The sequence below is a fragment of the Zootoca vivipara genome, chromosome 3 (genome assembly GCF_963506605.1).
Source record: "Zootoca vivipara chromosome 3, rZooViv1.1, whole genome shotgun sequence".
In the NCBI taxonomy this organism is placed as follows: domain Eukaryota; kingdom Metazoa; phylum Chordata; class Lepidosauria; order Squamata; family Lacertidae; genus Zootoca; species Zootoca vivipara.
The window spans coordinates 78,043,572-78,068,317 of record NC_083278.1 but is presented as its reverse complement, the minus strand read 5'-3'; the positions used below and the strand labels follow the sequence as shown (position 1 = coordinate 78,068,317).

Genomic DNA, 24,746 nt, shown 5'->3' with positions numbered 1-24,746 from the left:
GAAAATGGATTGTGCAAGGCTGCAGGGATTGCAAGGATGTGTTTAAGAGGCAGTGCATTCACTCTGGGTGCCAGAAAACAAATCCAAAGCTATGTAGATAGTGAAGTCTTGCTTCCAATACTCTTTAGCGTAGCAAAGAAAAAAGGTATGCCGTGATCAAGAGCGAGCCATTTGATATGGCTTGTTTTCATTCTATCTAACCAGTATATCTTTTAACACTCCACCGTCATCAACAACAACAACAAACATATTTGCGTGAAATAATTTCTCTTATCTAAGGGGCTTTTGAGTTATGGCTTGAAAGATGTCATCCAGCCCTGTAGATTTTCCTCAGTGTGCTGCTTTTTCTCCACGTTCTGCCTCCATATTCAATTTCTATTAATATTTAATGTTAGTGGCCAGTAATGGCAACAGTCTTCAGGGCAGCATCAAACAGGGCAGCTGTTTGCTGTATAATTTGCCCATCAAGTTATTGTGAACAGGAAAACAATGATGAGAACACTAAGATATTCAGTTTGTTCCTTAAAGTTGATGCATTTCCAGATGGTAAAAGGACAAGACTTTATGGAGAGGTGGATTCTATTCCCATATCTAATGCATTAAATTAGTGGTTGTGGTTTAATTGTAATATATATATATATAGTATGGTACATTTTGCCATGTTAGTAAAGTCAGGTCTCAGTCTTTCACAGTCCATGATAAATTCCTGTTTTCAAATGGCATAGGTGTGCTCTCCGTAATCAGAGCAATCTCTTTGGGCTGCTTTGAAAGAGGGTTTTGTTGTTGCCATTTATACTGAGGTACAATAGCCAAGTACAGAATACATAATATTTGCCCATGTGGTAAATGTGTGCTGTTTATGATCTTGGGCAGCTTTTGCTGGTTTTAAACAGAGTTTTAATATTGTTCTGAAGATTTTAGTCTATTTTAATTGGCCTTTGTGTTTTTCTCAATGCTTTGGCTATTTGTTAAAGTGGAAAAATTAGAGGGTAGTATCCAACTAAATCAAGACTTAGCTGGATATCAATCACCCTTACATTTTAAACACAAATAAATATATTTTAAAGTGGCAAAGATGCATGTGCTGTCTTCCTATGTGCATGAAAATATAAGGCTGTCATCCTGCAGCTCACATTGGAGGGTAGTAGTGCTACATCACAGGTCCGGATTTGCATGACATTCACCCTCATCCTTAAAATATTGTTGTTGTTTAGTCGTTTAGTCGTGTCCGACTCTTCGTGACCCCATGGACCATAGCACGCCAGGCACTCCTGTCTTGCACTGCCTCCCGCAATTTGGTCAAACTCATGTTCGTAGCTTCGAGAACACTGTCCAACCATCTTGTCCTCTGTCGTCCCCTTCTCCTAGTGCCCTCAATCTTTCCCAACATCAGGGTCTTTTCCAAGGATTCTTCTCTTCTCATGAGGTGGCCAAAGTATTGGAGCCTGAGCTTCACGATCTGTCCTTCCAGGGAGCACTCAGGGCTGATTTCCTTAAGAATGGATAGGTTTGATCTTCTTGCAGTCCATGGGACTCTCAAGAGTCTCCTCCAGCACCATAATTCAAAAGCATCAATTCTTCGGCGATCAGCCTTCTTTATGGTCCAGCTCTCACTTCCATACATCACTACTGGGAAAACCATAGCTTTAACTATACGGACCTTTGTCGGCAAGGTGATGTCTCTGCTTTTTAAGATGCTGTCTAGGTTTGTCATTGCTTTTCTCCCAAGAAGCAGGCGTCTTTTAATTTCGTGACTGCTGTCACCATCTGCAGTGATCAAGGAGCCCAAGAAAGTAAAATCTCTCACTGCCTCCATTTCTTCCCCTTCTATTTGCCAGGAGGTGATGGGACCAGTGGCCATGTTCTTGGTTTTTTTGATGTTGAGCTTCAGACCATATTTTGCGCTCTCCTCTTTCACCCTCATTAAAAGGTTCTTTAATTCCTCCTCGCTTTCTGCCATCAAGGTTGTGTCATCTGCATATCTGAGGTTGTTGATATTTCTTCCGGCAATCTTAATTCCGGCTTGGGATTCATCTAGTCCAGCCTTTCGCATGATGAATTCTGCATATAAGTTAAATAAGCAGGGAGACAATATACAACCTTGTCGTACTCCTTTCCCAATTTTGAACCACTCAGTTGTTCCATATCCAGTTCTAACTGTAGCTTCTTGTCCCACATAGAGATTTCTCAGGAGACAGATGAGGTGATCAGGCACTCCCATTTCTTTAAGAACTTGCCATAGTTTGCATGTGGTCGACACAGTCAAAGGCTTTTGCATAGTCAATGAAGCAGAAGTAGACGTTTTTCTGGAACTCTCTAGCTTTCTCCATAATCCAGCGCATGTTTGCTATTTGGTCTCTGGTTCCTCTGCCCTTTCGAAATCCAGCTTGCACTTCTGGGAGTTCTCGGTCCACATACTGCCTAAGCCTGCCTTGTAGAATTTTAAGCATAACCTTGCTAGCGTGTGAAATGAGCGCAATTGTGCGGTAGTTGGAGCATTCTTTGGCACTGCCCTTCTTTGGAATTGGGAATTAAAATATTATTTAGCCCAAACTTAACATTTTGTAGCTCCTGTCTGCTTTATCTCAGCAATTAGTTTAAAAGCTCTTCTGCTAGCTTTTTTTATCTCCATTCTAGCTCAGTTGGAGCCCATTTCTTTTGTGCAGGCTGGACTTGTCCCCAAAGATTCCCAGTGCCTACCAAAACTAAACTTATACTCCCAACACCACTGTCTCATTCATACATTTAGACTCTTTGGCTCTGCCTGTCTGGTGCTGTTCATGGAACGGATAGCATTTCAAAGAAAGGTATCTTGAAGGACCTGGTTTTCAACCTTTTACGTCACAACCTAAATTTTACTTCCAGGACCACATGACTACATTTCCCCACTTCATTGATGCCAATATGCACCACCATCCCTGACTCTTTCCTAACCCTATTTATAGGCTATGGACAACACATGGCATCCACAACCTTCACACCAGGTGGACAAGTCACCATATGGTCTACATCCCCATCACAAACCCAATGTCTATCCCACTCACTGCCCAGTGGAAGTGTGAATCTGAGCTTATTTCTATGATTTATCTCTGTAGAGACTAAATAGTAAATTTGTAACCAGTAAACCTGGGGTATGGTGTCAGCATATGATAGATGTGTGGCTGCATTTTCTTCACAAAACTGAAAACAAATGTGCCTATTTATCTCTCTTTGTTTCACCTTGTTTGAAGACAACAGCATTCCTAGAAACTGGCTAGAGGGACTATCCACTACAAGCAATTTTTTATAATTATCTAGGGGAGTGGAACTAGGGAAAAAACTTTATTTACCCTACAGCATAAATAAGAACCTGTATTTGTGGTCATCAGAGATGAAATGCCTTGAGTCATAGTGAACATTAGGCTTATGAGTTGTCGTCCCCGATCGCTCAGTACGGAGGTGCTGCTGTGGATGTGACTGTACTGTACTTGACAATCCCACATTTATTACTCTTAAATGAACATGTTATTGCTCTTAGGTAATGCAGCATCATGCATCTCCATGGCATCAGTGCAAATCATTCTGATTCATTCGAGAATATAACAAATTAGCACAGACTAGCAGCCAAACCACAGACACTTACAGATTAATGGATGGAAGCAGAACTAGAAAAAGTTAGGGCCTTTAATGACTTGCAAAGTTTTGATGCTTAATGAAAATAAATGTGAAAAAACCTATGTGAGATACCAGATCACAACAGCATAATGTCCCTTTTCTCGTTTGCTCAGTCTTCTCAACAACCAGATGAATCTTTTGGTAAGTCCAGTCCAAAGACTGGTTCTGGTAAACAGAAAAATCTGATTAATGCAGAAGGATTTGGTGGACTATAATAATAAAGTATATGAGCCATTATCCAGTGAATTGGATGGTTAGAACTCCATGCCCAACAGGGGTTTCTCTCTTGGCCACCCTCAACAACGGTCACCTGTGGATTGCCCTTTTGAAATTTAGGAGACTGTCATGATGCTGCATGACAGCCTGATCTAGAAAGAAAGAAAGAAAGAAAGAAAGAAAGAAAGAAAGAAAGAAAAGAAAAGAGCACTATACAAAGTCTTGTCTTAGACACATGTAAAATACCTTCATTATTTACTTCAAGGGCATGATAAATATTAGGCCCATGAGTTGGCTATTGTATGTAATCTACTTCTTCAGTTCTTGAATCTGTCAGAACTGCCAAAGCAGTGTTTACGTCAAGCAAAAACATTAGGAATATCTGTATGAACAAAAGATTGTAAGACAAATCTGAATTTCTACTTCATTCATTTATCTGCCAGCTTAAGTCATTGAGCTTCCTGTTATCTGAACTTGGCTAACCATCTAATCATAGTTACAGGTATGATTTCTAATCATAGTGTTGGAAGGGACCCCAAGGGTCATCTAGTTAAAACCCCCTGCAGTGCAGGAATCTTAATTAAATCAGATATGACAGATGGCCATCCAACCTCTGTTTGAAAGCCTCCAATGAATGAAGGAGAGTTCACCACTTCTCATGGAGGACCATCCCACTGTCTCTTCCTGTCATAAAGTTCTTCCTGAAGTTTAGTCAAAATCTCCTTTCTTGTAACTTGTTTGGGTCCTAACCTCCGGAACAGGAGAACACAAGCTTGTTCCATTTCCCATGTGACTGCCCTTGAGATATTTGAAGATGGCTATCATATCTCATCTCAGTCTCCTCTTTACCAGGCTAAACATACCCAATTTCCTCAACTGTTCCTCATAAGGCTTGGTTTCCAGACACAACCAACACTTGCCTCATTTCTTTGTGTTTTTCTTTCAAGGGAAGGACATTATCTAAGTAGCAGGGCACATGATCTGTGTGCAAAAGGTCACAGGTCCAGTCCCTGGCATTTCCAGGTGGGGCAGAGGAAGACTGGAGCCCTAGAGAACCAGTGCCGGTCAGTGTAGACTGAGCTCAATGATCTGATTCAGTTTTCTGTGTCTTTCCCTCCTTGTGCTTGAATTTAATTCTAGCTTTTGCATACAGCACCCATGTGTATGAACTTACAACTATTAAAATGTTTTGAACGCTCCCAGAGGCACAAAGCAAACTTGTACATTGTGCCCGGTCCTCCTCCATAGCAATTACTACAGCATAAGACCTCCTTCACATCTGTTCCATCTTATGCTGCCATGCCTCTCCCACTTTTTCTGGCTGCTATTGCCATCATGCTGTAGTTGCTATAGATATTAATATTAATTGCTCCTGTGTATTATTTCACAAAACATGTATAGTGTTAGAGGCGTAACTTTCCTTTCCTTTCTGCATTGAGATAATTTGCTTCTGAAACAGGTGATCTCTAGTGGTATTATAATAGAAGCATACACAGTAATATTAGGAAGAAAATGACTTCATAATTTTTTGCAAAAACCTTGTGGGATATAGGATGGTGATTATTCCCCTTTTGCAGATAGAAACTTAATCCACAGGATAATGACTTATCCAAAAGGCAGTGCTTAGTATGCCCATAGAATCATAGAAGTGTGCAATGCAGGAATATGCAGCTGTCCCATATGGGATCAAACCTGCAACCTTGGCCTTATCAGTACCATGCTCTAACCAACTGAGCTAAGACTTCTGCTGAGCTGTTTGTGGACTGATTTCTCTTTCAAGTATTTGCTATTTTAACATGGAGTTTTTATAATGGGGCAATTTCTGTCTTTAGAACATGAATCGTCTCATAATACAGAAATAGTGATGATAGTATATTCGGTATTTAATTTTTTTAAAAGTACTTCACTTAGGCAGAAGAAATATCTTTAGAATGTATGTATAAGTTAACACAAGGCTTCTACATCCTTTCTTCATTTTCTCCACTATATTTTTCTGTTTTGTAGTTCCTCCCCTTCTGCAGATTCCATGAAATAGTGGGTGGGGGGGGAGAGATCTTTTACATTTTATTTTATTTATTTATTAAAATGAAATCAACCAACTTCAGTTTGTTGGCACCCCTGGATTGCTTTCGCTTAGATAAATTGGAAGCGGGGAAAGCTCCTAGTGGGTACAAAGAAGAACCCCGCGGATGCAGGCTGCGTCTCATCCTGAGAAGGCTGGGGCTGACTGCAAAAATAGCAAAGGCTTAAAAAGCAGTGCCATCATTAGTGTGTATGTGTTGTATGGAGATATCAAGATCAAGAACGCTGCAAAGGAAAATGCCTTTCTTGCTAATTAGTGGGGTTCCCCTCCCCTTTATCCACAGTGGGTGTTAATCACTAATAGCCTTTCTGTAGCTGCATCTCTCATCAGGTGGCTCCGCCACACTCTACTCCAAAGCTTTGTGGATTCAGAGCAGAGAACAGTTGCATAGAAACTCCGAGAACTTAATACTTATGACAACAACATTTAAGAACACCTGCATTTTCTCAGTTACCTCCATGTATTTGAGACATTACAATACCAGTTGGAGTTACAGAGTTCACATTCTCAATTCGGTCAGTCAAAGGGTTACTCAGCTTCAATGGTTTGCTTGCATCTATCGTTCGTATGGCCCTGCTTACTATTCATGTATTCCAGATCTGTAAATACTGTATGCTGTCGATGGACCCCTGTTAGTTCTTGTGTGTGAATATAATGGAGTTATACCAGAAGGTGTCTTGAAACTCACCGAAAAAGGCTTTATCTTCAAAAGCTCTTTTTGTGTGTGTTATTTGTACATTATTCACTTCCTTGACGTAAAACTTGATAGAAAAGGGCCACTGAGAGTTAGACATACCCTCAGAGCCTTTTTTCTGGAGAGACGCAGGGGTACGCATACCCCTAAACATTTTGTGAATCTTTGTACTTTTTGTCCATTAACTGTGTTTATTTTTCCCAATTTGAACTATAAAATGATGATTTTCTTCAGTCAACATGAGAGTACCCCTAAACATTTTTTGTGGGGGTAAAGCACTGCATACCTTTATCTGCTTTTGCTCCCGGCAAACCTCTAAACTTCAAGGACCTCAGAGCTTACCCTGCCTATGCCTTAAGACCTCCAGAGGCGGTTCTTTTCTGCATAACCATTCCTGGGGAAGTGTGTTCATACGTTGAGATGAGAAAGGGCCTCTCTCTGTAGTGATGCCCCATTGGTGTAAAACCCTCCCCTGAGAAACACACTTGTTATCTTGTCAGCATCAAGGGAAAGACTTACAACTGTTTGCTCAGGCATTTTCACTTTTTTTTTTTGTAAGAACTAATTTGTGATAGGTAGGCTGCTTTGCTGTTTTAACTGTTTTCTTTGTTTGGATTGTTTTTAATGTGATTCTGTGCAGTTTGTAATTTGTATTCCACTCTGGGATCTACTGAGATGAAGGGCAGTCTAGAAATGCTTGTAATAACTAAATGAAGGATTCACTAGAATGACAACAGCCTTCTGAGACGACAACCTGGCCCAGTCCTCAAGGCAGCTTGTGCGTGTAACAAAAGCCCAACAGCTGCTTTGACAATGGAACGGCAACTCTGGAAGGGATGTGTGATTTGGAGCAGAGTAGACATCGAGGGAAGGGGATTTTGATTAACCTTTCCACTGCCTGTTGCTTCTCCACTCTCTTCCTCCACATGTACAGAAGATCTCTACTCCATATTTCTTCTTCCCAAAGCAGCAGTCTTAGGCATCAAACACATGATGATGAGCAATAGGCCAGGGCATATTTGCCTTGCTGCTTTAACCAGCCTTGTAACTCTTGGCATGAATCATTCTGTAATGCTGAAGCCACACAATTGTAAGACACTTAGGAAAAGTGGTATTTCAGAGAAATGGGACAATTTTTCTCCCACCTAGAAAGAGTTGTTTATTTTTTATTTACTGAAAAACAAGGTCAATATTTTTGTAACACTTTAATTGCTTTTATAAAAGAAATGGACTAAACATATCTCACAAGTGTTGTCTCGAATTATGTTTCCAATAGCAGCAGGAGATACATAATTAAGATGTATGACTTTTGTAAATGGTTGGGAAGTATGAATGGGTTAAATAACAGACTAATTAATGTGGGGTGTTTTGTGGGGGAGGGTTAAGGCATTTTATTACTGTATGTATATTCATTTAAATCAGCTTTCCTGTCAAGACATGTGAAATTACTCTGTAGGCAGATTTTGTGATTCAGTTTTGATTAATGTAACACTGCAAACATCCATGGGATGAAACTGTGTGTGTCTGTGTGTTTTCTTGCTGACTAGAAAATGGGGTCTCAGCATATATCTAAACTTGTATTTTGGCAGCCTTTTAAAGGACACTGGCATTTCAGCACCTAATTGGCTTCATTATTTTTTTGAGGTTGTGTCTCAGATTTAAATGCTGTAATATGAAAGGGTACCTCTGTGCTGGACTTGAATATCCCTACTCTAATTACCCAGCAGTTGCTGCCTTGTATTTTAAACATTTCTTTCACTCGGATATGAAGTTTCTCAATGGCTCTAGTAATACTAATCATGGATTATAACCTTGTTTTTACAGGTGACCTGCAACTGTTTCAGCATTAGCAATGGAGAGATGCAGAATGTTGGTGTTGGCCTTTATCCCAGGTACTGTGGGCATTCCTTAACTCATAAGCAAAACCTCCAGGATTCTAGTTCTATTGCACAGAGATGCACTCAGTCCCAGGCTTCGGGGTGGGGGTGGGGGAACAGGTACTGTAATGAATCAAGAAATTTTAGAAATGAAAACAATTCACAGGAAAATTCCACAGCTGCAATTCCTTCCCCCCTGCCTTGGATAATTGAGCCACATGGCACTGGATCCTGTTGAATTCCCAGCATTCAGGGTTGGGAAGGGAGCATCAGACAGGAGGTTATATCCAATGTTAATAATACTCAGAGTAGACCTATTGGATTTAGTAGACAGAACTAATCCAAGTCTATTAATTTCCTTGGGTCTACTCCAGGCATCCCCAAACTGCGGCCCTCCAGATGTTTTGGCCTGCAACTCCCATGATCTATATCTAACAGGACCAGTGGTCGGGGAAGATGGGAATTGTAGTCCAAAACATCTGGTGGGGCCGAAGTTTGGGGATGCCTGGTCTACTCTATGTAAAACTTGGTTGAACACAACCCATAATATTGTATATTTGAAGAAGACTCTTTCTACCACTAGAGGGAACTCAAATTAATGAGCACGCAGCTTGAAAGTTACCTGGGTACATTGAAGCAAACACCTCTTTGGCATTGGGTGATGGTAGGAAGGGGCATAAATGCCATCAGTGACAATTGGCCACAAGTGATGATGATGATGATGGTTTTAAATCATTGTCTGCCCTTTACCTTGTTGTCCCAGAAAGGGTTATAGCCATTTAAAACAGTTCAAAACAACTTACAGTCTCAAAAATAGGGTGAGTCCTACAATATACAGTACATCTCAAGTGTCAAAAGCCAGGGGAAAGGTGGTGACGTCACAAGACTTTGTCTTGGAATTAAAACTTGTCTAGCTTTTAGTATTTGGCTGCGTTTTAAATAGATTCCATGTCTCCCAGCACACAGTGTGTAAACCAAGCACCCCACTTCCTTCTCGGTGTCTTCAGGACTGCGGCAGCAGCAGCCCAGGCACAAGAGAACCTGGGAAATGTAAGTTTCCAATGTGCCTGAATTCTTGATGTGGATGTCAGGTGCCATGGAAACTACATTTTCCTCCCTTTGCACTGGGCCTAAAATACTGCTGACACAGCATTCAAGACACCAGGGAGGGAATGAGGAGTGGAGGCTTCTCTAGCCAGACTTCATATTTGCACCTGGAAACCCTTTCCTTTAAACCGATGTTGTTTTCCTTCCTTAGCATGTCGTTGCTGAACAACAGTTGTGATCCCAACTGCGTGATAGTCTTTGAGGGTCCCCAGCTCCACCTCCGCTCCATCCGAGACATTGAGATGGGTGAAGAGGTAATTAGCTTGTTCTCTCTTCCGTCACAGACACCTGCAGCAGTTGCATCTCCTTAAATAACTTCCAGACTGCAGGGCCACCAGCTTTAACACTTTGATGATATATTGATGCCTCTTCCTATCACATAGCTATCAGGAAGAAGATGATAAAGGGAATCTTCTCTTCACACCGTCTGGGTCCCATAATCATTACCTCTCATAAATCACTGGCAGTCTTGATGAATTCTTCTTCCTCCATTCCTCCTCTAGGCACTTCATTTTGTTTGTATTTGAGTGCCTTTACCCTGATAAAAAACACTTACGATACTTCTGGGTAGAATGCTTCATTCACTAAATCATTGCAACAATAAGCATTTGTCAGATTGAAACCATGCTGAAGCAGTAAACCTTTCAGTGGCAAGAAAAGTAACAAGGCAGGGGTCGTTTCCTTGTTAGTTTTATTAAAAATGACTTGGAGAAAGGCCCTTCCCAAATGATTTGTGTTCTTTATCAGAGAAATGTTTCATACCATTTTCTTTTTCAAATATGGGCATATCCAATGCATGCCCTCAGAAGATTGCTACTTGCAAAATATAATATGGTCGAAATAAATTTATTTATTTATTTATTTATTTAAATTGTCCAGTAGCACCTTAGAGACCAACTAAGTTTGTTCTGGGTATAAGCTTTTGTGTGCATGCACACTTCTTCAGATATCTGAACCAACACGGCTACCTACCTGAATATAATATGGTGTTGAGTTCACAGACTTCATCTCTTGGGTTTGCTATCTAATGCTGGATCTCAGCAAAGTTTATATGGGGCTCCTTTTATCTGAGTCACAATTTTAATTGTTTATTCCAACGATAAGTCCAACTCCAGTGTTGGTTGTTGTTATTCCAACATTGCAATGGGGACTTGTGTTGTACATTAAAACATCCCACTCAGTAGTAGTGATACAAGTATAAATAGCATTGGTGTTAAGGTTGCGGTAAAAATATGAGGTTGGAGCCAGACTAAATTAGCTGCACATAGCTCCCACTAAAATCAGTGGGACACTACACACTACTTAGTCGGGATTAACCTTTCACATTAATTCCAATGGGGCCCAAATTAAACTAGCACAGATTGAACACAGGATTTTAAAGCATAGGATAGGACTATTACTCTTTAAAATTATGAAAAGTCACAGCTAGGTTCAGTGGGGCCTTAGGTATGGATTGGGAAGGGAGAGTCTTTTCAAAATGGAGTCAGCTAAATGCCCTGCATTTTGAAGGACAATCACACATTGCACAAATCACACACAAATTAGACATATACGGTAGTCCCAAGGCACATACAGATTGTCCATGAAACCAAACTTCTCAATGACACACTGCCTTTCTGTCCTTATCTGTAAACTTGCTAAGAGTCTCTAAATCCAGTCTTTGGAAGATGCCATCGAATTTAATGACTTTAATGACTAGGCAAAATTACCCAAACCTCTGTGGTCAAAGTCACAAGATGGACCTTTTTCTGAGTTATTTTCTCCCGTGGTTCCATCCAATGCAGCCCTCTTAGTCTGCAATCCTTCACCCGCTTACCTGAGAATAAGTCCCATTGAACTCTTGAGTAGACATGCCTACAATCACACAGTTAGTTAAAGGGAATCTCCTGGAAGTCACAGCAGTACTGGTAAAGGCAGAATCAGCAAGGACAAGAAGACAAGCTTAACATTCTTGTTCTGTGATGAAGCAATAGGGCCCCTTTCTGGCCCATATATAACTGGGTATAATATAAGGAAGACTGAAACCACTATAGAACAGCTGTAGTTATTGACAGTCTGTCTGCTTCTAATTACAAGGCTACTTGAGTCTCAAATCTGATCCTAGTCACTCAGAAGCAATTATAACACCTCAACCTTGTTAGAGGTTTTCATTTTTCTGCTATGTCAGGCTCCAAGTGTTTTAACTCTTTCTGTGTTTAGAGAGAGGAAAAAGGAACAAAAATATAAAGTTGGGAACAAAAAGCAGAAAGCCCTAATGGCCTGCCTGCCATTAGGCATAAATTCAACTTCTTGCTACATTTAAAAGAAATCAAATATTTAGTTGGCTCCTTTTCTAAAGATCTGTAACTCCGAGTTAAGCAATCTCAATGTTTCACTTACATTTGAATTGCCATTCAGCCTTGGCTCTGCTCAAACCAATTCTGCTGCTCCCTTGGGGTGGCTATCTAATTCTATGCACTCTATAAATCTTCATGTTCAGCATATAGTATTCATATAATAACTAGAGCACTAGGCGCAGGTATTTCAAACCTATCTGCACTGAATTAAAGCCTATTAGCCAATGCTTGTCACATTTCATATCTTTAAACGAATACTCTTTTTCAGTTATCAGAACAGACAGTCTTTCAGAGTAAGTTCACCATCCAACCACCTTTGATTAACCCTCCACTAACGAGAAAAAATGCTGGTTTTTTTTTAAAAAAAGAATAAAACCTGCAGCTGGGACTGGGAGAACAGTATTTTCTATGAGTAGATATTCCCTTTTTGGTAACACAGTGAATAATACTTTACAAATTAATAATGTATTAAGGAATCCCAAGATGTTTTATGGATGGATTATGGATGATACAGCTTCCTGAGCACATTAATGTACGCACCATCACAAATATAATCGGATACCTCTTATGCTTTTGATTGCTACCAAAAAATAACTTATACAGGTTTGAAGGCCACCAAAATAAGCTTTGAGTAAGAATAAAAATGATGAATGAAGCACGGTGTGCCCCCTTCAAAGCAGTTAATGAGTTGTTAAGCATCCTTGAATCTATGGCTGCAGAATCTATGCCTGCTATTCAGAAGACTTCTTTCTTTTCTTCTTCTTTGGCGATCACTCGGAGCTGAGTAAGAGTCTCTTACGGACTCACTGTTAAGACCATTTTCATGGAAGACAAATGGTCTTAACAGTGAATCTGTAAGTGATTGTGGAGTACGATTCTGGATCCACATGTCCTTCCATAGTGGGGACATAGGTTTCTGGGCAGGAGTTGATCATGATGAGGGTTTGCCAAACGTGCCTTCCTCTTAGCTCATATCTCCTTTTTGCCCTGAGTTTGTGCTTCTTCAAAGTCCACCACACCTTTGGTAAAGGCTGTTCTCCAGTTGAAGCACTCACAGGCCAGTGTTTCCCCAGTTATCAGTGTTATACTACATTTTGTAGATTTGCCTTGAGAGCATCTTTAAACCTCTTTTGTTGGTCACTGGTATTTCGCTTTCCATTTTTAAGTTGGGAATAGAGTAGTTGCTTTGGAAGACAACATGACCTGTCCAACAAAGTTGATGTTGGAAGAATCATTGCTTTGACACTGGTGGTCTTTGCTTCTTCCAGTACACTGGCATTAGTTCGCCTATCTTCCCAAGTGATGTGTTAAATTTTTCAGAGACACCGTTGATGGAATCTTTCAAGGAGTTGGAGATGGCATTTATAAGTGGTCCATGTTTCACAAGTGTACAGTAAAGTTGGTAGTACAATAGCTTTGTAAACGAGCATTTTGTGAATGTAATGATAAACTAGGTTATCATGTGAATAAGTGCCAGGCTCATACCCTCCCCCTCTCAGAAGCTTTTGCTTCTCTTGTTAATTAACTGTTTTGCAATACAGTGGACCCTCTGGATACGAATGTCATTCGTTCCAGGGGTCCGTACATATCCTGAAAAATCCGCAAGTAGAGGCTCTGCTTCACGCTGCGAAACCCGGAAGAATACACTTCTGGGTTTGCCGTGATCGCAACCCAAAAGTAACGGGTTACCCAAAGGTAACGTAACCCTAGGGTCCAGGGTATATCCAAACTCAGACAACCTGTGGTTAGTCTTAGCTATGGCTTATTGAAACAAACCAACATCAGAATTTAGTCTACCAAATTGGCTTGTTTTAGTCACCATAGTTAAAACCAGAATTTAAGGTTCAGACATAACACTAAACTGGGGTTTATTTAAAAGCAGAAGTAAAAGCTTTGTACCTCCTCCATGTGCCAGAGCCAGAGTAAGAGCCAAATGGATCTAGTCCATGATATTTGCATCAAACATTTCTTCTATGGGCAGGGAAAGTAACAGTGGGATTCCTCCCATTTTATTCTCACAACTGAACCTGTGTGGTAGGTTAGGTTGTCGTTCATGGATGTGTCTGTTGTCATTCATAGATGATTGCATGATACTTTAAACTTAGGATCCTTCCTATTTTAGCAGCGGATACTATGCAGTCTTTTGTCAAATTACCACAGTATTTCCCCTGCTTTGTTGTCTGCAGCTCACCATCAGCTATATTGAAACAATGATGGCTACTCCTGATCGCCAGCAGCACCTGAAGCGCCAATATTGTTTTGAATGTGACTGCCTTATGTGCCATTCACAAAGCAAGGTGAGTTGTCTGAGCCCATCTCTGGGCAGCGCAATAGATACACAGTTTCCTTCCTTTCTGATGGTACCCTTGGGGTCTAACTGCAAATGGCCCTTGTCCTTGTATTTGCTTTTATTCTGAAAAAAATACCCATATGAATGAAAGAATTGTAATAAATAAGTATCAGTTCAAAGGGTGAGACTATGAGTGGACTCTTCTGCTGACTTTCAGGGGCTGGTGTTTCTTATCTCCTTTAAGAAATAAAGAAATGAACAGATTTTATTTCGTCCAACATATAAAAAAAAAGAGGAATTGTAATTTATGCTAATCCAAAGTTAGATCTGAAATCATTATTTAAGGATGAAAAATGCAGAATTATAGGAGTGCAAATAATATATGAAAGAGAGAAAATAATTGTAATAGGAATCTACGCCCCAAATTGAAAGAAAGGTAGAATTTTACAAATTACTGCAGGAAAGATTATTGGATTGTAGTAATGAAAATATAGCACTACTAGGCGATTTCAGTAGAGTAACTAGATAGAGCAGTGAGAGAGAAAGAATAACAGACAAAGCCACAATGAGGTGGTGGGAAGTCACTTGTGAAGAAATACAAGTGTCTGGTCTATATATGTGCACAGTATATGTAAATGAAAAGAAAAGAAAGGACTGAATATGTATATGAATAACCAATGAAATATCTAATAAATAGCATTTTAAAAAGAAAGAAAGAAATGAAATGAAATCCACATATTTGGAACCCCAGCCCTTGGAGTTACTCACATTACATTCATTAAGTCTTGTCACAAGGTATATTTTCCACTAATGAAAAGTAAACAGTGCTCTAATTCTTCCTATAGACTCTTCTGCATAGGCTTACGGTTCCACTTTAGTTGCTTTTCTTCTCTCTCTCTCTCTTTACAGAAGAAGATTTAATTGGTCTAGTGATAAATTCCCTTGCAAGCTATCTTGCAGGCTTTGGTAATGCTGCTTTATCAAGAGAAAATTAAGGGCCACATGCCCAGTACTGTCATTAGTCCCTCAGACGAGTTCTAATCTGAAGTTCTTCTGTTTTTCATTTGGTAACTATTTTTTAAATTTTAAAATCATTCCTAGACTACTTTTCATTTCAAGTCAAAATCTCAAGGTTGTATACAACTGTAAAAAAAGAACCCCACAACCCAACAGCCATATGCTTCTTGGTAGAATAGCACAGTAAAATAGCATATTGAAACATCGGCAGCAGAATCCAGAGACAATAAAAATACACCTCAGTGGTCAAGAAATGTCTGTGCATCCACCATTGGCAAAACCATGGCAATGTCTGTCATATAGCAGAGGGGAAAACATTCCATAATGTTGTGGCACAATTAATAGGCATCCTCAAAAGGTCTTAGTGACCTAGCGGGTCTATATGGAAGAAGATGTTCCTTCTGATAACCTGACCTCAAGTTGTTTAGGGCTTTATATATTAACTAGTCTCATTCAGCCCGTTAAGAAAACGGGCGCTAGAGGTGCGACGGGGCCGCAGCCTTCCCTCCCTTTCTGCGCTCGGCCACGGGGCGCGCCGGAAACGCAATTAAACAAAGCGCTCTCCCGTCGTGTCCCGCAGCCGAGTGCAGAAAGGGAAGGCCGCGGCCCCGCCGCTCCTCCCACGGGCCAGGTAGGGTTGTCAGGAGGCGGAGGCGGTGGACCAAGATGGCGGCATTGGGCTCCGGGGCCGCAGCGGCGGCGGGACTGGGCTCCCGCCGCCGTGGCCCCGGAGCCCGATGCCACCATCTTGGTCCGCTGCTGCAGGGGGGCGGGAGGCAGAGGGTTGAGGGGGGGAGAGAACGCGTGTGTGTGTGTACGTCCCACCTCTTCGTCCAGTCCCTGTGTCCGTGGGGCACATGCGCACTAGCGCGGACACAGGGACTGGACGCAGAGACACAGGGACTTTATTATATAGGATAACAAGACCTTAAATGTCACTTGGTAGCAAACTGGCAGCCAGTGTAGACCTGTCAGTACAAGTGTTGTGTACATATAGCCAGGCTCTCCACTCGGCAGCCTGGCGACTCCATTCTGCACCCACTGCAAGCTTTTAAACTAGGTTCAAGGGCAGCCCCACCCAGAGCACATTGCAGTAATCCATCCTTAAAGGCAACCCCTATTATCTCCGTGAATTTATTCCTATAACATGAATTTACTCAACCAAAGAATATTGACATCATACAGGAATTCCTGGTAAAATGCTGCAACCTATATATATTTCCCCTCCAGGAAGAATCCCTTTACAGTTTTTTCCCCTGGCTTTTAAAATCTATGGTCAGACCTAACTCCCTTGTGTTCATCTTGGTTTTTCCCTCTGTGTGCAACTACTGAGCTGTATTGATACAATTACAGTGATTTCTTTTTTACAAACTGTTACTCCATAGGCCATGGATTTCATAAAGCTGTCAGTTATTCTCTCAGTATGCAATATGTTGGGCCTGAACTCTCTTCTTTACACTGATAACAGATTTATTTTCGTCCTTCACTGGCTCCTGGCCAGTCCTTGTGCTGAATAATTGTATGAGTGAGTGCACACTTGTGGCTATTGAAAAATCAGTTTGTAACCAATTTCCTATCACAGCTGTTTTCTGATAATTATCAGAAGATGATTAGTGCTTTTTTATTTGTTTCACATGTAATTACTACCCAAGGCATATTTTGGAGGAGTTTTGTGCAAGCAATCTACGTTAAAGTACAATATTGTTTGATTAAGTATTTTAATATATAATTATTTGTGCAAAGTGATTAACCTGAGAGCACCATAGCTTATTTAGCTATAGCTGTGTTTGCAGCACAATCTGAGGCATGCTCACTTAGCAAGTCCCACCGGGGTTGCGTTCAGACAGCACTTAATTCAATTTTCCTGGTGGTTCCTTCTCTGATAATATCCAAATTTTGTGTGATCTTTCCCATGACATAAATGCTGCGTCTGAAAAATCTAGTAGGAACTAATGGAAGTTTAGAGTTTCATGCAGATTTTCAAATCCCATTAGCAGATATAGGGAGAAGATGCAAGACCAGCTATTTGCTCACAACTAGCCACTAGCAAGGAGGTGAAGAGACAGCAGTGCTTACCCAATGTCCCATCACTGGTGACACTGGAGCTTACTAAGACGGGGGAGGGGCTCAGTCAGTGCAGTGCAAACACCTCAGCAGAAACATCAAATTAGCTGTGGCAGTACATTTGGGTCATGGCAACATAGAATCTTAGAGTTGGAAGGGACCCAAGGGTTATCTGGTCCAGCCCCCGGCAATGCAGGAATCTCAGCTAAAGCATCCATGACAGATGGCCATCCAGCCTCTGTGTAAAAACCTCCAAGAATCCAACATAACTGCTGCCTTGTCCCACGACATTGCCAGCGATGGGAGATCAGGTAAGCACCCCTGCCTCATTGACTGCTCCCACAACTAGTCCAACTAAGAAACAGCCCAAATGGGCTGCAGATGGGTAAGGATGGGCTGACGAGAAGCTGCAAGTTTCTAGTCTCTTCACCTCACAAGGAGTCATGGAAAGGGCAGGATGCAGAGCAAGGGAGGATAAGGAACTGGTAGGGAATTGCCTGCTTTCCCCCACGATGAGCAGGGCTTCCTTGGTCTGATGGGAAGACAGGAAAGGTGTGCAGCCTGTGCTTCTGAAGGAAGGAAGCAGCAACTGCCCTATACTCTGCAGAGTGTGGGGCCCTGGAAACTGTGGCAGTTGATGTATGTGAAAATGGGAGGGAACAGAGTTATGAATGAAGATATATGAAGCTGGCATGGACAGGAGAAAGGATGATCTGTTCATCCTTACAATTACCGTTGAAAGCAAGTGGTGTGATCCAATAAGCACTGCACAGTTCTTATTGTTGCATAGGGATGTTTGAAAACATGCAGAATGGTGCAGATGATAGGGAATGTACTTCAATCTGTGCCACTTGCCCCAAATTCTTGCTTGGGGCCTGGTGTCCATAGAATTGTAGAATTGGAAGGGATCCTGAGAATCATCTCGTCCAACTCCCTGCATGCAGCATAGTGGAATATCCACTCAGGTGGATAGCTCAGTTGGTTAGAGCGTGGTGCTGATAATGCCAAGGTTGCAGGTTTGATCCCTGTATGGGACAGCTATTATGCTGCTGCTGTTGTTTTATGTATTTATTTATACCCTACCCTTTTCCCTGATGGAACAGAAGGTGGCTGTTGCCATCTATATCCAAAGGACCCCATGTGTCACTCACTTTCAGTGGCAGTAGTTGTCACATAGTTACACCAAACACAATGGCCTAATCTGGTCACAGGAACCTATGCCAGTGGGGTGAGGTGAGAACAGACCTTTTTTTCTGAAACAGTTTCCCTTCCCCCTGGAATTTTCATATATTTGCTTAGCATTTTAAGAATGTCTCCTACCAAAAAGTACTGCTGCTGAATTTCTGTATCAGTTATCCTTTTATAGTAAAATTAAAGCAAAACCAACACCGCTGCAATGATGCTCATAAAATTAAAATGCTAGATTTAACAGCACCTCCCACATGTTTGGGTAAGTTCTCTGTTTACTTGGTTTACATTTTACCAGCCCAGAAATTTCAGGTTAAATCTAATGTTTTAAAAATATTTTTGTAATTATTAGTCTGTCCATCCAGCAGCGCGCCCCATAAAATCTCATACGTTAAATAGTAGGTTGCCATATTTTGCCTTCGTAGCACTGCAGCTGAAGAGAAATTCTACAGGAGGTTTCTTTTTCCCTAGAACTTTCTCTGCTAACGTACCTTACAAATAGCATTAGGAAAAAATTACAAATGCTAAGCTGGCAAAGGAATACTTTGTTTTGTCTTCAGGTAAGTATTAAATGCCTACATTCTACAAGCATTACCTCCACAGAGAAAATTATGGTATCGTCTTTCATAGAATGTATAAGTCATCAGCATCAATTTAGAAATCTACCCCTTGAATATCTGCTATTCCTATTTGACATAATGAGCCACTATATCAACAAACTCATATGTGTAAAAAAAAAGAAAAAGACCTGTCACATTTTGTAATGTCTGGCAGTCTAGTTCACCAGTGCAGAATTAATAAAGCACAGTAGTCTCCTGTGAGCGATGCAAAATTCTGCACATGGTTTTCTTTGAGAGCCTATATTAGTGGGAAATGTATAGATTACAGCTTTAGTGTCACCCACTTCAGCCATATCTTTAAGGTTATTACTTCTGTATCCAAAACTGAAAACTAACAGAAGCTCTGTACTTGCTAGCAATCAGCTTTTGCTCCTGCAGTATCCTTGGTTTGTGGTATTGTTTGGTACATACACTGCTACAGGTAATATTTTATGATGTAGGGGGGGAAATGCATGCTCATAAGCTGAAACCCTAGCATTGATCTATCTTGAATTAGTGCATTAATTTGCAGTGTTAAGATTACATTATATGAGTGGCAAATATTTTAAACAGGGACTGCTCAGAAGCTGGTCAAGGCACTGAAGATTTAGAACAGTGGTTCCCAACCCCTTTTTGGCCACCTAAGCATCTCTAAAATTCTGATGCCCCCCACTCCCCATGCCATATTCAGGGGCGTAAGAAGATAGGGGCAGTAGGAGCCGGCTGCCCCAAGCGGCAAGCTCCAAGGGGCGCCATCGTGGGCGCCCGCCCCGCCCCCAAAACACGCACCCCGCCCCCGGAATGTGTGCCATGCCCCTCCATGAGGCGTGCCACACCCCCGGAACGCGCATCGTGCCCCCCGGGAGGCGTGCCACAGCCCTCTGGGTGGCACGCCATGGCCCTCCAGGAGGCGCACCCCGCCTCCAGAATGCATGCCCCGCCCCCAGAACATGCACCCCGCCCCTCCGGGAGGCACACGCTGCCCCCAGAACGGGTGCCAGCCCCGCCCCCGGTGCCGGAGCATGAAGCTCCACCACTGGTATTATTTATTATTATTATTATTATTATTATTATTATTAAAAAAGTGAACTCCTATTCACGTAGAGGAAGCCTAAAAGGCCATTCACTGTTAATATCACATTCTTGAATTGCTCCCCTTAAAATCAAATTGCCCCCCTGTGGGGCATGTGCCCCACATTGGGCTACTGATCCCAATTAAGGGTGTTAGTACTGGTGTCCAAAGCCCTAAACAGTTTGGGATCCAAGTAGCTAAGGGAGCAATTCCCCATCATCAACCATCTTAGGCCCTATGACTGAGAGATGGATTGAGAGCCAGTGTTGTGTAGAGGTTAGCGTGTCAGACTAGGACCTGGGAGACGAGGTTTCAAATTCTCACTTGGCCATGAAGCTCACTGGACGACCTTGGGCCAATAGAGGCCTCTCGGCCTAACCCACCTTTCCACCCAGCTGTAAAAACTTATCAAAAGAGAAATGTCTTCAATCCTTTCCAGAAATTACAAATAGTGGGCAGCTGTTGTATCTCAACAGGGGCAGTAATTCTGTGGTGACATGGCTGTTGCGGACAGCCAAGCTGGTTTTGTTGTTAAATTTCAAGAGGCCTCATTGCCTTCTTTGTATTTCAGAGTAGCCAAGGGTAGATGCAATACAGTGGTACCTCTACTTACGAATTTAATGCATTCCAAACACACATTTGTAAGTTGAAATAATTTGTAAGTCGAATCCCATAGGAATGCATTGGGAGAAAAAAAATTGTAAGTCGAAGCAACCCCATCTAAAAATTTGTAAGTAGAAAAAATCCTATCTAAACCGCTTCCAAGATGGCGGACGGAGCTCCATTTGTAAGTAGAAAAATTCGTAAGTAGAGTTATTTGTAAGTAGAGGTACCACTGTATTGTATTTTAGTCTGAAATGTCACTAAAAGCCCAGGAATCATGTCTAAGTTCTGGTTTTAATGGCCAGCTTGCCCCTTCAGCTTCCGGTTTCTAGGATTTACCCTGGTCAGCATTGAGTTCAGACCGAATGGCAGGCTTTGACAAATGAGACTGAGACCCCAGTGGTTATTTACCTCTCTTGGTTGCTGTACGGCTCTTTTCTCTGAGGGAGCTGTTCATAATATTTATGAACATGTCGAAGTGGGTTGTGATGCCATGGGGTCACAGAAAATAAAGCAGAGTTCACACAAATGAATGGGAACTCTGAGAAGTCTGCCAGAAATGTAGATTCAGAGACTACTGGAAAGGGGAAACTGGCATTAATATGGCATGACAATTTGGCAGGCTTAGTATGTTGAATTGCTGAAACAGGATTGGAATACAACACTCTCCTGAGAGTCCAGTCTTGTAGTCATCTGAGAGGAACAGAATCTCATTACTCACAAAGCCAGGAGCCTAGAAAGAAATGTAAACCTTTTGGTAGATAATTTAAGCAGACTTTTTTCTCTTCCAAGAGAAGGACAAAATGTTAACTATTTGGGGCCAATTCCATCACACAATTACTTTACAGCTTTGTTGTTTTGTTTTCTGTCTATAGCCTTGCGAGGGAATAAATGCATACGAATCTACATCAGATAGCATCAGCTATTTCCACAAAATTAGTGTCTCAAAAGAAGCACAAAATCTCCATTGTCCCATGTAGCAGCCAAAATACCTTCATCAGGCCTTCATGAGACCTGTGAGACTCAGACCAGTGGCTTGACTGGAATTTGGTGTCTGGGCAGTGGAAACAAGCCCTAACACTTTATATCCTAGCTTGGGATGTCCATTATGCCAAAATGTAGCAATAGTTCATTATGCTAGAATTACAGCACTGGCTGTAGCTCAGTTTTAGAGAACATCCACTGCATGCAAAAGGCCTCAGGTTCAATCTCTCAAAATATCCAGGTAGGACTGGAAAGGGCTGGGAAAGACGTCTAGCAGAAACCCAGGAGAGACATTTGTCAGTGCTGAGACAGTACTGACCTAGATGGACGAATCGTCTTCCTCTGTACAAAGCAGCTTTTCTGTGCAAGTTGGCATAAGTAAGTAAGCCTCATTGATTTCAGAGAAACCAAACTTCCAGAAACACATGTACAGGACAGATGGCAGATTGTGATACTCTACACATCCTGAACATGAACAAAAATTAATAATGCACTATAAATGATTTCATAAAATCTATAATATACCATAGAAATGTCTATCATAGAAAATATAATTTTAACTACAAATCAGACTACACATCCTGTAGTCAATATGGCTAATCCTACCATGAATAGCTGTCAAAAGCCTATCATTAGGGTTGCCAGACTCAATAGAGGACAGGACTTCTGTGCCTTTAATTGCCCTGCTCTCTTTTGAGTCTGGAAACCTTAAAGAGAAACCAGAAGACCCTTTGCTTGGAAATTAAACAAAGGGTCTGCTGGTTTCTATTTAAGGTTTCCAGACTCAAAAGAGAGCAGGGCAATTAAAGGCACAAAAGTCCTGTCCACTATTGAGTCTGGCAACCCTACCTATCATATGCACACCTTTTATATATATGTTCCATTTGTTTCTTCTGATTAATTAGGTTTGTGCTGAAGCCCTTCACATGGTCCTTCTCCCTTCACATGGTCACTAAACATTGATGTTTCACAGGAAAAGGAATTAGGAGTCAAAAGAAAGTAGGTCCTCAGCAACTGGCTATCCCCCACTCCTCTTTGTTGTTGTTGTTGTTTAGTCATTTAGTCGTGTCCGACTCTTCGTGACCCCATGGACCATAGCACGCCAGGCACTCCTGTCTTGCACTGCCTCCCGCAGTTTGGTCAAACTCATGTTCGTAGCTTCGAGAACACTATCCAACCATCTTGTCCTCTGTCGTCCCCTTCTCCTAGTGCCCTCAATCTTTCCCAACATCAGGGTCTTTTCCAAGGATTCTTCTCTTCTCATGAGGTGGCCAAAGTATTGGAGCCTCAGCTTCACGTTCTGTCCTTCCAGGGAGCACTCAGGGCTGATTTCCTTCAGAATGGATAGGTTTGATCTTCTTGCAGTCCATGGGACTCTCAAGAGTCTCCTCCAGCACCATAATTCAAAAGCATCAATTCTTCGGCGATCAGCCTTCTTGATGGTCCAGCTCTCACTTCCATACATCACTACTGGGAAAACCATAGCTTTAACTATACGGACCTTTGTCGGCAAGGTGATGTCTCTGCTTTTTAAGATGCTGTCTAGGTTTGTCATTGCTTTTTTCCCAAGAAGCAGGCGTCTTTTAATTTCGTGACTGCTGTCACCATCTGCAGTGATCAAGGAGCCCAAGAAAGTAAAATCTCTCACTGCCTCCATTTCTTCCCCTTCTATTTGCCAGGAGGTGATGGGACCAGTGGCCATGATCTTGGTTTTTTTGATGTTGAGCTTCAGACCATATTTTGCGCTCTCCTCTTTCACCCTCATTAAAAGTTTCTTTAATTCCTCCTCGCTTTCTACCATCAAGGTTGTGTCATCTGCATATCTGAGGTTGTTGATATTTATTCCGGCAATCTTAATTCCGGCTTGGGATTCATCTAGTCCAGCCTTTCGCATGATGAATTCTGCATATAAGTTAAATAAGCAGGGAGACAATATACAACCTTGTCGTACTCCTTTCCCAATTTTGAACCAATCAGTTGTTCCATATCCAGTTCTAACTGTAGCTTCTTGTCCCACATAGAGATTTCTCAGGAGACAGATGAGGTGATCAGGCACTCCCATTTCTTTAAGAACTTGCCATAGTTTGCTGTGGTCGACAGAGTCAAAGGCTTTTGCATAGTCAATAAAGCAGAAGTAGACGTTTTTCTGGAACTCTCTAGCTTTCTCCATAATCCAGCGCATGTTTGCTATTTGGTCTCTGGTTCCTCTGCCCTTTCGAAATCCAGCTTGCACTTCTGGGAGTTCTCGGTCCACATACTGCCTAAGCCTGCCTTGTAGAATTTTAAGCATAACCTTGCTAGCGTGTGAAATGAGCGGTAGTTGGAGCATTCTTTGGCACTGCCCTTCTTTGGAATTGGGATGTAGACTGATCTTCTCCAATCCTCTGGCCATTGCTGAGTTTTCCAAACTTGCTGGCATATTGGGTGTAGCACCTTAACAGCATCATCTTTTAAAATTTTAAATAGTTCAGCTGGAATATCATCACTTCCACTGGCCTTGTTATTAGCAGTGCTTTCTAAGGCCCATTTGACTTCACTCTCCAAGATGTCTGGCTCAAGGTCAGCAACCACACTACCTGGGGTGTATGAGACTTCCATATCTTTCTGGTATAATTCCTCTGTGTATTCTTGCCACCTCTTCTTGATGTCTTCTGCTTCTGTTAGGTCCTTACCACTTTTGTCCTTGATTATGGTAATCTTTGTACGAAATGTACAATTTTCTTGAACAGATCTCTGGTTTTCCCCATTCTATTGTTTTCCTCTATTCCTCTATTTCCTCCACGTTCCTCTTTGTTAGGTTCTTTAAAATTCTTTATGACCTTGTCCACAGTTTTCCATTTCTGGAAGGAATACGAAATTGAAGAGAGATATTATGATATTATGATCTGGTCATGCCACATACAGCAGCAGATTAGTATTTATAGCTTGTAGCAACACTTCATTTATAAATGGAAAAGGTTAT

General features: G+C 41.6%; 1 protein-coding gene across 10 annotated transcripts in view; it reads left to right on the top strand.

Moving 5' to 3' along the window:
* SMYD3 (SET and MYND domain containing 3) overlaps positions 1–24,746 on the top strand; it is a 352,661-nt gene that overhangs the window by 278,253 nt on the left and 49,662 nt on the right. For all 10 annotated transcript variants that reach the window (XM_035108334.2, XM_035108332.2, XM_060272884.1 and 7 more), the window contains 3 exons: positions 8,472–8,539; positions 9,783–9,885; positions 14,154–14,264. In XM_035108334.2, coding sequence (XP_034964225.2) covers positions 8,472–8,539; positions 9,783–9,885; positions 14,154–14,264 — 282 coding nt within the window. The remainder of the gene's footprint in view (positions 1–8,471; positions 8,540–9,782; positions 9,886–14,153; positions 14,265–24,746) is intronic.